The 14474-nt window shown below is 41.7% G+C and overlaps 1 protein-coding gene across 2 annotated transcripts in view; it reads right to left on the reverse strand.

Annotated features, from left to right (window-relative positions):
* Window positions 1-14474, reverse strand: part of TNKS (tankyrase) — a gene marked incomplete in the record, with an annotated part of 313626 nt that overhangs the window by 45701 nt on the left and 253451 nt on the right. For both annotated transcript variants that reach the window (XM_073598540.1, XM_073598531.1), the window contains 3 exon segments: window positions 2147-2335; window positions 8921-9030; window positions 12014-12233. In XM_073598540.1, coding sequence (XP_073454641.1) covers window positions 2147-2335; window positions 8921-9030; window positions 12014-12233 — 519 coding nt within the window.

Consider the following 14474-nt stretch of genomic DNA (forward strand, 5'->3'; position numbering starts at 1 on the left):
TAACTGAGCACTGGTTAAAGCTTGGAGGAGTTTTCATTCTACTCTGAATGTTCTTGGAGTATGCATGACCCCTGACCCTCTGTCTGGACAGTGTTGATTTGCCCTGTCCTAATCACATGCACCTTCCCCCCAAAAAAATATTTTTTTGAAAACACACCAAACTGAGCATGTGCCCCAAGGCTCTGTTCTATTAGGAGATGGTTTGGGGACTGAAAAAGAAAGGGAGTTTTTGAGACAGGATTAAACTGCCTTTTTACACAATGCGCAGCATTAACCCCTTAGGTTCCACATTTTACTGCTGTGGGTTTAGTAACACTTTAAGCTGGACATAGATGCATTGAAATTCAGCTGGTTGAATTTTGCTCCATCTATGGCTGTTCCACTTCATGAGAACATCTCACGAATATGCTCGTTGGAAAATTTTTGTTCAATCACTGCTGTAGAAATTGGCTGCAGCACTGATCAGTGTATTCTGACAGCAGAGGAGTCCCTATTGTCAGAATACACCAACACAGCGGGAGGATTCCTCTATCCGCCTCAATTGTGTGGATGAGGGAATTCATGGAGTTTTTTCGGTCAGCCCTCTGACTGATCAAAAAAAAACTGACCCATGTAGACCCAGCTTTACAGTTTTACAGCAGATACTCACAAAATCTGTTCCCAAGCTCAAAAAAAACAGAGGACCTGCTGCCTACTCAGAGGTGCACAGAGACGCATTGAAAGCAGAAATTAGGTGTGGGTGGGCACTGTTCTGGTTTTATGGCAAAGTGTTATGACACTGTGATAACATATTAAAGTCACCTCTGATAGGTGAGTGAAAGTATGAAAATGTTGATTGATAAAAAATTCTTGAAAAACTATCACAAAAAAGGAGTAACAATCAAAAGTAATTTTGCATAAAAATAGAAAATGATGTGTATGTAATTTGCTTCAGACAGTGGCTGATCCTATGCAACTCACTGTTTACCATGTGATGCTGTTATATCAAAATATGCCCATGTATTAATACCGCCTGACCAACGTCGTGCGTCATCTCAATACAGGATTGTTTGACGGTTTAAACTCAGATCTTTTATGCTTGAATTGAACTTTTACAATGTGAGTACCATTCTGTTACTTTTGAAATAAAGGTTTTAAACGTTTTTACGCTACGGGCACCCCTTCTCTTTTATGTTAACATAACACGATTCGGGATTGCCAGGAACTGCTGCACAGTGGCATAGACTGTGACTGCGCAATACCCCTGCAGGGGTGAAAGTATCCGGTGAGTGTTTGCACAATAAGAGCACGAATATCAAGCACTGCCATTAATGAACACTGGAATGAGAAGATTGCATTGAATAATATTGTTTACCAAGAGGAATAAGCTTTCAAGCACAACTATCACCTGCACACTACAATTAAGACTATTCAAAGCAACATTTTCTAATTAACACTTGTTATTTTGAGCACAAGTCACTTTACCATTGACTGGATTTCATCCTCCCCCTCCCCCCCCCCCCCTTCCTTTTTCCTTCCCACTCACCTTAGCACTTCAAATCAATGTACAGTATGAATACATGGGCATATTTTGACATAACAGCACCACATGGTAAACAGTGAGTTGCATAGGATCAGCCACTGTCTGAAGCAAATTAAATACACATCATTTTCTATTTTTATGCAAAATCACTTTTGATTGTTACTCCTTTTTTGGCATAAAGTTTTTCAAGAATTTTTATCAATCAACATTTTCATACTTTCACTCACCTATCAGAGGTGACTTTAATATGTTATCACAGTGTCATAACACTTTGCCATAAAACCAGAACAGCGCCGCACCCACACCTAATTTCTACTCAGTTCAGCTTTTTCCACTTCGGTGGTGATTGCATTTGTGGAGGCTGCAGTTCTGAACCACTTTTTTACCTACCCCCATTACACGGATTCATCATTATTTTCCTACGCATTGAAAGCACCCAAAAGTTCTTGACAAATGACAAACAGCTTATGAATAATCTCAAAAACTTGAATGCTGCATTTCTAAGCGCCGAGAACAGCTCTATATTTGCCTAAAATGGCACTTAATGTAGATACAAAGGTCTGTAAGGAGGTCAAATTATCAACCTAAGACCAAGAGAAATACTTATACAAGAGTAATACGTACTGTAGCTAAATCTAATGGCGTCTGGCTTTCCTGGTTCTTCATTGTGGGATCTGCACCATGGGCCAAAAGTAAAGCACATAGTTGCGTCCTTCCTTTCTGAGCTGCTTCATGGAGAGGAGTGAATGCCCATTTATCTGTGGCGTTTACACAAGTGTTGTATTTTATCAACAAAGCTGCAATATCAACATGCTGGAGAGAAAGAAAAAATATGTTGTTCAGTACTTAATTCATTTACTGGGTTCTGCATATGATTTAAAGTGAATCATCAAACATTTTGGGGGTTGAAGGCAATGAAGTGGGAAGAACTGCAATAATGCTGCATGCTTGTATCACTGCATTGACCACTGGGCACTTTTCCTGTGAACTTTTTTTGATACATTAGAGAGTAACTCCACTTTTGCTGATAAAAAAATTCCCCTCTGGGTGATCTATGCACATTGCAAGGATTTTAACAAACGTTATTGCAGATTTCTACCCTTTGTTATTCTGAAGAAATAGCTGTTTGTTTGTGTCCATGTGCAAAGTGAATGTGAGTGATTTTATAATTATCAATTAGCTGCTGCACTTGCAGGGTTCTAATGAGGAAAGTGTTAGCGTCTGCATCTCCTTAGATGTGATTTCTCTCTGGGAGCATCTTACCAAAAATGACATTTGTGTTGCAGAGGTTGACTTGTATCCTAGTGCAAATTAGTAAGCCAATCACACAAGCAGGAAACAACATTTCTCTGGGGCGTTCTGTACACATTCTGTTGCATTGCATTTTACAGAAAATTACAGAGCTGCAGATTGAAAAGCAAAGGTCATTTTATTAACATTCAATTACAATAGGTTTTGTGTTACAATTGTATACGCTATATTATTTTTGTATTTGCTATTTTTTCCCACAAAAGTAGAGTCACCCTTTAATGTATTTACTGAAATAGTACGTTGGGCCAAATTTTAACAGTTAAGCAAAGTATAATGCTCTCTGTTGAAATAAACCAACACTTATTTATGAGATTTTATTTTACAAACAATTCAATAATTGGATTTAATTCAGCAAATTATGCTGTTTAAATTCCATAACAGCCTGCATGATTTTTGGCAGTTTGTGTGTAACCTACTAAACCAGCTGGTCCTTTTTATGCTGAGAGAGATGGGGAGAGGGAATAACTCGGTCATTTATCAGCAGTGTAAAATCTAATCTCTCCTGCTATACATATACCATTATAAAACCAGGAGTTGCTTAAATTATTAAATACATTCACTAATTATCGCTTACCTATTTCTCTTATAATATGAGAACATTATCCAACTTAAAGCAGGGGTAGGCAATCTGGGGCCCTCCAGCTGTTGCAGAACTACAAAGTCCATCATTGCCCTGGGAGTAATTGTAACTGCCAGCCTTGCAATGCCTCATGGGAAATGTAGTTCCACAACAGCTTGAGGGCCCCAGGTTGGCTACCCCTGACTTAAAGATGCAACATAAAAAGTTACATTATTTCACAGAAACAGTAAACTTATTCAAAATTATAATGAAATGGGATAATTCAACAAAGTCATTTTAGTTACAATTAGTGCATATACTGTATATCTGTTTAAATATTTACGTTTGTGCTGCATACACTTACGTCCTGTTTTTAATGTTGAGTCACTTCAATTAAGTTTTGGTGCTGGATACAGTGCATTATACATTTTGTATTGTTTACTATAATGTCTTTGCCATGTGCCACTTATCATTGGCCATTTACAAATTGATTTAGATTGCAAGCACACATGGAGTCTTCAGCTGACTTAAAGCGGAACTTCAGTCATTTTTTCATCTTTCCATCTATTAAATCTTTTGCCATTGTTGTTTTAACTTTGGATAGTAAAACATTTTTTTTCCTGCCAGTAAATACCTTTTACTGGCCACGCACAGTCAGCTTCAGGACAATTATCATAGAGAGCCCAATCAGCTTGATCAAAAATAGGGAAAGGCTTTCTAGGTATTGCCTTCTTTCTTGTGCCTAAAGTAATAGGCACATAGGCTGTGCAGAAGTAGTCTATTTAGCTAGTGAGACAACCATAGACCGTATATAGCAAGAAGCTGAAGGACTAACTTCACAAATTTGGTAGTGAAAAATATTCAGCAGCCACCACTAAAATGTCAGCATCCCCCTTGCCATCAGCAAATGTAATTGAGCAAAGCAAGTCAGGTGCTAATGCATGAAAATAATCAGGGGAAGGAGAGGCAGAAGAGCATTTACGGCTGTTGGCATTTGCCTTGTCCCTGCTTCACCCATCGTGATGGGCATACCCCCCGAACGGGTCTTTAGGGTCTGGGTGCAATAAGAATGGGCCACAGCCCTGGACCTGTATGGCACCTTATGGCTACATGCAGACAGGAGTGGGTGCATGGATTCAAATGCTCAATGTCTGCGTCTGGTCCATGCATTCACTCTTGCCCACATATCAAATTTTGACATGTGGCTGTCTGTGTAGCCGCTGCATCTATTTCTATGGGCTGCCTGCACGCAGCTCCAAGGTGGATGCACATGCAGCAAAAAGTGGCTTGGCACCCATCTGAATGACCCCTTAATCTAAAGGTTTATTTAGATTTTTGTGTTGACTATCTGGATAGATTGCTGGGAAATGTTTGTATTGGTCAATATATTGTCTTACCCATGTGCACCTTTCTTTGGCTAATTATAAAATTATTTATGCAGCTGCCATTTTCTAGTTTTGTTGTATTTGGTGCAGGCACATTGGGGGTCCTCAGCTGTCTTGAGTGAATCTCTGCCTCTTGTTTGTTGCTCTTAAGGTAACCCTACTTTCAAGTTACTCATTGCTATAAAAGTTCCAGGTTCTGGCAGAAGTGCAGTAGAAGGGGTGTGGCCAAGATGGCGCTGTGAGCGGCTGCTTTTTCAGAGAGCCCTGCTAATCCATACCTTAAATCCGGATCCATCGGCACCAAATATCCTCCAGACTCACCCCTGCTGACTGGGGGGGACCCAGAGACTCCTTGTCTACTGAGGAGCGAGGAGGATTTTCGTTCCTGGGTGGAGATCGGCATCCCGCCAGGCGCTCCCGGCCTACCTCGGGTTCCTGACGGACCGCGCTGCGAGACCCGGGCGTTCCCCGACGTGATCGGCTCTGATGTCGGGTCTCACCGGCTGCCGCGGACCACGGATGGGGGCGGGAGAGGTGGCCCTGGACTGAACGAGGCCGTGCTCTGGGCCTGGTCTCTCCTTCCTCTCCACGTTTAACTAGGCCGCGACCGCGGCCTTTCCTGGGAGCCCGGAGCCGCCGGACCGACCGGAGGAGTGCCTGGCCCCGGTGGCCTGGAGGAAGAGGCCCTGAGACGGCTGGGGACAGCTGCCTGGGAAGCGGCACCACTCCTGGAGCACCCCCACCCCTATCATCCTGGCTGTGTCGGAGGGTGGCTGGGCTGAATACCCCTATAGGCCCGTCGAGGACTGAAGTGGATACTTCCTGCACTACACAACTGCAGGTGAGGGGGAAGATTGTTAGGGGGGCACACGCTGCACTCTACCTACTGCCTGAACTCCACTGACCCTGCAGACAGGCTCCCACTGCCAGCTATTGATTTTTGCCCAGATCGGGGTCACAAACTCCTGAATGAGGCGCAGGAATTCCAGCGCAAAATATAGCAAAGGGGGTAAGAGGTTAACCTTTCCATTACAGCCGGACTCCCCTCAGACGCCTACTTGCCCCCCTCCGGAGGCTCTTCATACACGCAGTGCCCACAGAGCCTCGCAGGCGAACACTATGGAGTCAGACGACTCTCGGCCCCCCTGGCTGGCGGACGTCATGGCGGCCATTGCTACTTGCCAATCCACGTTAACAACAAAAATTGAAGCTGTTCAGCTGGATATGGGTCTAATCAAAGTTCCCCTAATGGGGCTAGTTTCATTTACTTTAGATATCGATATCCTATATCTGTTTTTAGTTTTGTTTGATAATTGTACTAAAATAATTGACTCATCAGCACTGCACTGTTTCCAGATGTATCCGTTTTGGGTCCCGGGGTCCAGTCCAGGAGCTGTGACCTACATTGATCCTAACATTCTTATTATTCTTGGTAGATATGTCCTCCCTTAACATCATCTCCCGGAAAACCAGGGGACTGAACCCCCCGGTCAAGCGTTCCCTGGTGTTCCAATTCATTAAAACTTATAACCCACATATATGCGTACTTCAAGAAACGCACCTGACAGGAAGTAGGGTTCTGGTCCTAAAAAAAACATGGGTGGGCCACCATTACCACTCAACATACTCCACTTTTTCTAGGGGTGTTACTATTCTGGTACTGAAATCACTTCCTTTTCGGCTCTTGGATTTGGCCCTGGACCTTGATGGTCGGTATGTTATTATTCATGCTAAAATATACTCTCTAACGTGGACTATTGTGGGCTTATATTTGCCTCCTCCGGCTTCCTTGCTGGTGCTCAATCAGATCGCCGACTTTGCATCTGACAATAATGTTATACTGGGTGATTTTAATCTGGTCCCTGACCTGGATTTTGACAGATTAACTTCTGTGAGACACCATTGCCCTGGATTGGCTGAGTGGGCGGATACCTATGGCCTGACTGATGTCTGGAGGTGGCGTCACTCCCAGACCAGGGCATACACATGCTACTCTGCCTCTCACAGAACGTTTTTCCACATAGACTTGGTCTTCACAGGGAGCCCGGTCCTCCCACGGGTCACAGACATACAAATACTGCCTAGGGGACTCTCCGATCACACACCCTTGTTGCTGTCTTTGGAGCTCTCCCTTGGCCCAGTAGAAAAAATATGGAGGCTCTCTAGATTTTGGATCTCAGACACTGCAGTAGATTCCTAATTCAGAACGGAGTTGCTTGACTTCTAGGCAGTAAATGTGGGCTCGGCTGACCCCACAGTTGTGTGGGATGCCTTTAAGGCCACGACGAGGGGACACTACCAGACCATCAATGCCTCTGGGAGGTAAATCAATTATAGACAAGCTGCAAACACTGACCACGTTTCATTCCGTGCATATACCAAAATTATATAAGTAATTGTGTCTGCGCTAAAAATTATATAAAACAATTGCTACAAATATATCCCAATTGCTAAAAGGTGTATATATAATATAGAACTGTGCTACAAAAATTCAATATATTAAAATCAAAAAAGTGCCAGTAATACATAGAATAAATATGTTGCACAACAGTGCAACATGCAAAAAATGAAAACAATATATGCATATGATTAGAAGTATAAAATCAAGGTGCTAATTGTGTAGCAATCAAGTGTCCACATCCAAAAAAGTTCAGTTCATTGATAACAAAACGTAAAGTGCAGGTAAATAGTGTCCATAAACAGTGTTCCTCATGCTCCTCCTTAATGGTGTTCACATTACAGCATGCTTCAGTGCTCTCCTGTGACCCCCCACTTGTGCTTGCGCTCACCTCTAAGCGTGTGACACGGTAATTAAACGGTGTCTAAACACGCATTGGAGCCACTCCTGGGCTCATACAGGGTATGCTGGTGTGAACTCCAACCTTCTCAGATGACATCAAATAGTTTCACATAAAAGAAAGCAAAAGCTCCATAGTGTGATACAGTTCAGGATTTATTAAAACTTCCCTCCAGAAGGGTACTCACAATATACAGGTGCGTGAGTGCACCAGTCTTTCCAGAGTGTGGTGTATAAAACAAGCGATTGTATGGCGTGCGGTGTGTTGTATCTCATCTCACGCACCTGTATATTGTGAGTACCCTTCTGGAGGGAAGTTTTAATATATTTTTAATAAATCCTGAACTGTATCACACTATGGAGCTTTTTCTTTCTTTTATGTGAAACTATTTGATGTCATCTGAGAGGGTTGGAGTTCACACCAGCATACCCTGTATGAGCCCAGGAGTGGCTCTAATGCGTGTTTAGACACCGTTTAATTACCGTGTCACACGCTTAGAGGTGAGCGCAAGCACAAGTGGGGGGTCACAGGAGAGCACTGGAGCATGCTGTATTGTGAACACCATTAAGGAGGAGCATGAGGAACACTGTTTATGGACACTATTTACCTGCACTTTACGTTTTGTTATCAATGAACTGAACTTTTTTGGATGTGGACACTTGATTGCTACACAATTAGCACCTTGATTTTATACTTATAATCATATGCATATATTGTTTTCCTTTTTTGCATGTTGCACTTTATGGGATACTTTCACAAAAGGATTATATTTATTCTATGTATTACTGGCATTTTTTTTATTTTAATATATTGAATTTTTGTAGCACAGTTCTATATTATATATACACCTTTTAGCAATTGGGATATATTTGTAGCAATTGTTTTATATAATTTTTAGCGCAGACACAATTACTTATATAATTCTCTTGTATCGTAATGCTGATTTGTTTAATAAAAATTTTCTGTTAAAAAAAAAAAATAAAAGAAGTGCAGTAGAAGCATTTGACTGCAAATTTATAGAAAAAAACCTGTATATTTAAGGTGGAATCAATTTAAGTTTTTGAACTGACTAATTGAAGAGAGTAATGGGGTAAATTTGGATTGTTTTATTTGCCATTTAGGTAGGTTTAAGATTTAGAACGAATAAGCATTCCATGGAGGCTGACATTGCTGCAAACCCTCTTGCATTAATACTTTGAGCGCCTAGCACAGAATAATACAGATAACACACACCTGATTTTTTTTTTTAGAAAACCGGTACTGTATGTTGGATTTCGATCTCTCAGTCATCTGTTTCACTATCAGGTGTGAATCTGTTTAACAACGTGCAAATATCAAATCTTACCCCATATGATGCTGCATTGTGTAAGGGAATAAGTCCTCCTTTATCTTGTGCATTTACATCTGCACCATGTTCTAAGAGATATTCCGCGACTTCAAGATTGTTATAGCCAGCTGCAAAGAAAAAAAAAAAAAAAGATGATATTTCAAATGAGAAACCAAAAGACCAACTGCATGTCAAAGTAAATTGACACACTGTATACTATGTGAAATTATTTTCAAAAATTTAGGTTTAGAAATCTAAATCCAGTGAACATAAAATTAGGCCCCATTAGGTTTGAAAAAATAGAATTTTTGTACTTTCCAAAAAATCCATAAGCCAGCCATAAGCCAGGACAGAAGCAAAAAAAAAAAAAAAAAAAAAAAAAGCGGCCAGGCCAGTATAACTCTTCCTACTGCCAGCATGCCTTAGTTTTGGGGAAAAGCAGTACCAAGGGTATGATCACAGACAAGGGTAACCAATTCAGACACTGCTACAGTACTCTGTTCTCCTTTACCCATACATGTTTCGAAGGTTGATGGGTACTGGAACAGAAGAGCTGGCTTCCAGTGGACTGACCTAGAGGGAATACCTGTTTCGATAAGCCTATATTACAGAAATGCTTATGAGTACAATGATGTTCGTATACAACAATATTTGTGATACTATTCAAGGAAAAGCACGTGTGTTTGTTTGCATCATAGTATTATCACAATTTGTGGAGAAGAAGGGGTGGATAATGTTCATCACAGGAGAGCACTGGAAGAAAGGAGTGTGGTGTCTGTAAACATTCAGCGTCGACATGGAGGCTTGAAGGAAGGAATGGAAAGACTGAACTGTGGATGTGAGTAAAGTAAAGCAGCAGTGGACTGAGCTTACCTGGGTATGTGAACTGATAGAGACATTGGGGTTGATTTATTAAAGGCAAAAATTACTGTCCACTTTGCAAACTGCAGTTGCACTCTGCAAGAGCAGTTGCTCCAGAGCGAAGTAAATGAGCAGAAGCTCTGCTGACTTCCATCATCCAATAATGTGCAAGCAAAAATGCTGTTTTTTTTAATTCTTCTTGCACATGAGTGGGTATTCTTTGCAAAGCTTTACCTCATTAAGCTCTGGAACAACTGCACTTGCAGAGTGTAAGTGCACTTTGCAAAGTGCACAGCCTATTTGCCTTTAGTAAATCAACCCCGCTGTTTGCCACATTCCCCCAGAGGATAACAGTGCAATATCTGCTGGGATCACAAAAAGATACCTTTTGACACAAGATTGCTCCTCACAAGAGCTTTTAGGATTATTGAACTTATTTGGAGATCTGTTAATGTGTGGTGCTATATGTACTAAATGTATCATATGTTTTATACAGGAGATTTTTATTACACGTCTTTTAGTATATGTATATTGATTCAAATATTGCCAGATTGTGTTACTGGTCAATAAAGGGATTGTATGTCTTGAGATCTGAAATGATTAAGCTTGAGCTTCCACTGAGGGAGAGAGGGAGCTCTGATCGTAGTGTTACTGTCCAAATCCCCAGGTGCCTGAAGCTAGCATTAGATGGGACATGAACATCCAACCTGGTGCAGTTTAGGGACTGTGTGAACAGAAGAGCAGGTGGCAACCTTGCAAATCTGGAAAACCGTAGCCTGATCCTGGAAATTCCATGAAGCACCCATAGACTTAGTAAAGTGCACCTTGACAGAAATTGGTGGAAACCAATCCTTAAGACCATAAACTCTGAGGATGATCTGTCTGAGCCACCAAGAAAGGGTGGGACGAAAAGTAGGTACCCTTTTATGGGCATCATCAGGAATAGCAAAGGGAGAGTCAATATTTCTAATGGAAGCAGTGGGTGAGTGGTATAGGCACACAGCACGAATTAGATCCGGGCAATAGAGGAAGAGATCTTACTGATCAACTGGAGTTTAAGGTATGGAAGAACTAAATATCTTGGTTGAGGTGAAAAGCTGTATTTACTTTATAGCCCGGCAGTGGCAACATAGCTCAGAGTACAAGACAAAGCCTTGAGTACTCAGGAATCAGCTTCCTGAGGTGACCAAGTCACTATAGGCAGCAGAGACGAACCAAGGATAGATTCAGGTGTCACTTGTGGACCGCAGCAATGGTGGAAATGTGCTTCCCAAGACACTAAATGTTCACAAGTAACACCCAACCCAGTGGATGACATTAGCCTTTGTGCTGAGGAAATGCTGATCTGGATGCATTTAGAGCATATAGACCAGTTCAAGCAGCTTGTAGAGGAATACTGACTGAAAAAAAAAGCTAACAAAAAGGTTAGACTTTTCTCAGCAGGGAAAAGAAAAGACATCTTTCCCTTCTGGACACTAGCAAAAAACTGAAGTGTGTACCAGTAGGAGGGGTTATACTGGGCTGGCAACAATTTTTTTTTTAATTTGCTATTGCACAAATCCTACTGTAGACAGCAATATAACCCAAAATTCCTGCATTTCTCAATTAGCAATGCAACAGAGCTCAGTGCTGGGGACACAGGTGTAACAAGAATAAGTGCATTTTGTCTGAAAGGGCACTTATTTTTTATAGTGATATTAAAGGCTAGTTTTTTGGGGGCCATAAAAAAAAATATTATACTTAACTGCTCTGTGCAACAGAGCAGTCCTCTACCTCCTCTTTGATGGACGTACACTCCTGAGTTGATCTGCATGCGTCCATAAGCACACACAGCTCCAGCAAGCCATGCCCTAACTCCTTCCTTACAGGAGTGTCACTGACAGCAGCAGGAGCCTATGGCAGGGTTAAAAACGGTTTAGGTTCAGAACTTTAAGCTCTGGTACAAGATCAGGATCAACTGCAGCAGCCACTTTTGTGCTAGTAGACTAATCAGCACAGGTATGGGAAATAGACCAGCTCTGATTTCCCCATGTCTTGCTACAGATACTAGCTATAAGTTGAGTATATGAATGGACTTCCAGAATAAATATGGGATATATCCTCATACAAATAATGTAAGTGACCAAAGCAATAAATATCCTAAGCAATGTTTTTCTTTTAACAACCAGAATGTTACCGTAAATTTCTTGCTCACCATAAAAAGAAAGACACATATAGTAAAACATTGTACACAGGGGTCTTAATACTTGCCTGCCAAATGGAGAGGGGTGGAGTTTCTTCCCTGGGTATCCCTGCAGTTAATGTTTTCCTGTGTGCAAAGCTTTTGAACTCTAGCCAAACAGCCTTTCTTTGCTGCATCAAGTAATGCTGCATCTCCCCGCAGCAAATCTTGAATGTCTGTGTCTCCATCTTTTACCAAGTCTAGGGGTGTGTTTCCATCCCTGTTTTTCTTTGTTGGATCAGCTCCATGCTAGAAGAGAAGCAGTGAATTTATACTTATTATTTTGAGAGTCTTTCAGGTTTGTGTCATTTTTGTGTTCTTCTACATGTGCCAGACTCAGAAAAAAAGCTCCTACTGTATAAATGAAAGTGGTTGTAAAGGCTGAAGGCTTTTTTACCTTCATGCATTCAATGCATGAAGGTAAAAAAGCCTTCTGTGTGCAGCAGATCCCCCCCCCCCCAAAAAACCAACTTACCTGAACCCCATTTTGATCCAACAATTTGCATGAGAGCTTCTGCTCCCCTGGGTCTCCCCCTCCTCATTGGCTGAGACAGCAGTGGTAGCCATTGGCTCCCGCTACTGTCAATCACAGCGAGTGAGCCAATGAGAGAGTGGGGGCGGGGTCGCTCTCTGAAAAGACAAACAGAACAAAGGTACGGGAGTGAGCCTGCTTGGGTGCCTCCATAGCAAGCTGCTTGCTCTGAGGGAACTCGGCGGAAGGGAAAGGCCAGGAGTGCCAGCGAGGGACCCGAGAAGAGGAGGATCGTGTCTGCTCTGTGCAAAACCACTGCACAGAGCAGGTAAGTATAGCATGTTTGTTATTTTTAAACAAAAGAAAAACTGCCTTTAGTATTACTTTAAGGTATGTCTGTGTAATCTGCATGGAGTTTAAGTGTTCTTCTTGTGCTTGTGTGGTTATCGGCTGGGTACTTTTGTTTTCCCCCATACTTCAAAGACATGTTGGTAGGTCAATTGACCCCTGTCTTAATTGGCCCTATTATGAGTTTGTATGCATGTGAGGTAGACACCTTAGTATGTATGATCCTTGAGAGCACGGACTGTTGCGTATGTACAATATGTAAAGAGCTGGGTGAATTGTCTCTGTAAATACTTGTAATAAATTATGTGCACAAAGCCCTAAGCAAACACTGACCATTTTAAATACTGGAAAAACACCGTGCATGTATGGCTTTATGTATGAAATGTAACAGTTGTTTTCTATGCACCCTGTGTACCCAATACATGTGCAGTGGTTTGCAGAAAAATGCAACTTAAGGGACATGGTGTAAACAGGCCATGAACCATAAAAGAAAAGCAGTACAATCATGAGATAATTTTTCTGCTCACTCTGCACCAAACGGCATGTTCGCTGTCAGCACACACACTCTCCTAAAGAGCCTGATTGGCTTCTACTGCTGGCCCTTCATCTTCCAGGCTGAGTGCTGCTACACAAGGGGATGGCATAAGGCTGCTATCAAAACAGTTTCAGGCACTTACACTAGATTTTAAAATACATTTTTTAATGAATACATAAATGCATTAATGTAGCATTTAGCTTTATAACGTAAATACTAAAGGTTACACAGAAACAAAAATGTACTGATAACCTATACATCACTCTACAGTAATGTAGCATGTGTCACGATGCTCATATGCTAAAGCCATACTGTCATTTGGACTGCATTGCTGGAAGCTTCGTACAAGTAAATGTATTTTTGGTTTATTCAAATCAGTCCCTGGAAGCTGAAGAAGCTTACAATACAATTTCCCCTACCACTCAAAATACCGGTAGTATGTTTTTGGATAGAAGGAGGCCCTGGAGCACTCGGAGAAACTGAGTAAAAACACATAAGGACAACATGCAAACTTTATACAGATAGCACCCCAGTTGTGATTTGAACCCAGGACCTAGATCTGAAATACAAAGCTGCTAGCTATTGTAAAACATCTATGCTGCCCCTCATTAACAGATGCATTCTACTGTAAATTCAGCATAGACTATATGTGTCAGAGCTGCAGGAACACATTAGTGGTGGGCAAGTGGAACCAAAGTGTGCAGTGTGAAACAAAGGAACACAACTGGAATTGCTACAGGCTACAGAGTCTAACCAAAGGTATGGCTCTGCAATAAATCAAACATTTAAATCACTTGCAACAGTCATAGAAAGTACCATTAAAGGCTATTCAGGGTGGAACATGAGGAAAATGCGACCTCACCCCAAACCTTCCCTGCCTGTGACAGTGTGCATGGGTTCTCCCCTCGCAACCTCACAATCGCATCATTAATTCACAGATCTCTCTGAAGCACAAGTCCTGTCTGCAACCATGACAGCATGACTTGTAGTTCTCAATGGAACACGAGTCCAGTGATCACTGCACTCAGAATATTGACACTTTCTTCAACTCAATAACTAAGTACATACTTCGTTATGAACAGTGAACTGAAGGAAGAAACTGTAGAAGCATGGCATTGCACCCAAGATCCACAGA

Source organism: Aquarana catesbeiana, linkage group LG01, assembly GCF_042186555.1.
Source record: "Aquarana catesbeiana isolate 2022-GZ linkage group LG01, ASM4218655v1, whole genome shotgun sequence".
Lineage (NCBI taxonomy): Eukaryota > Metazoa > Chordata > Amphibia > Anura > Ranidae > Aquarana > Aquarana catesbeiana.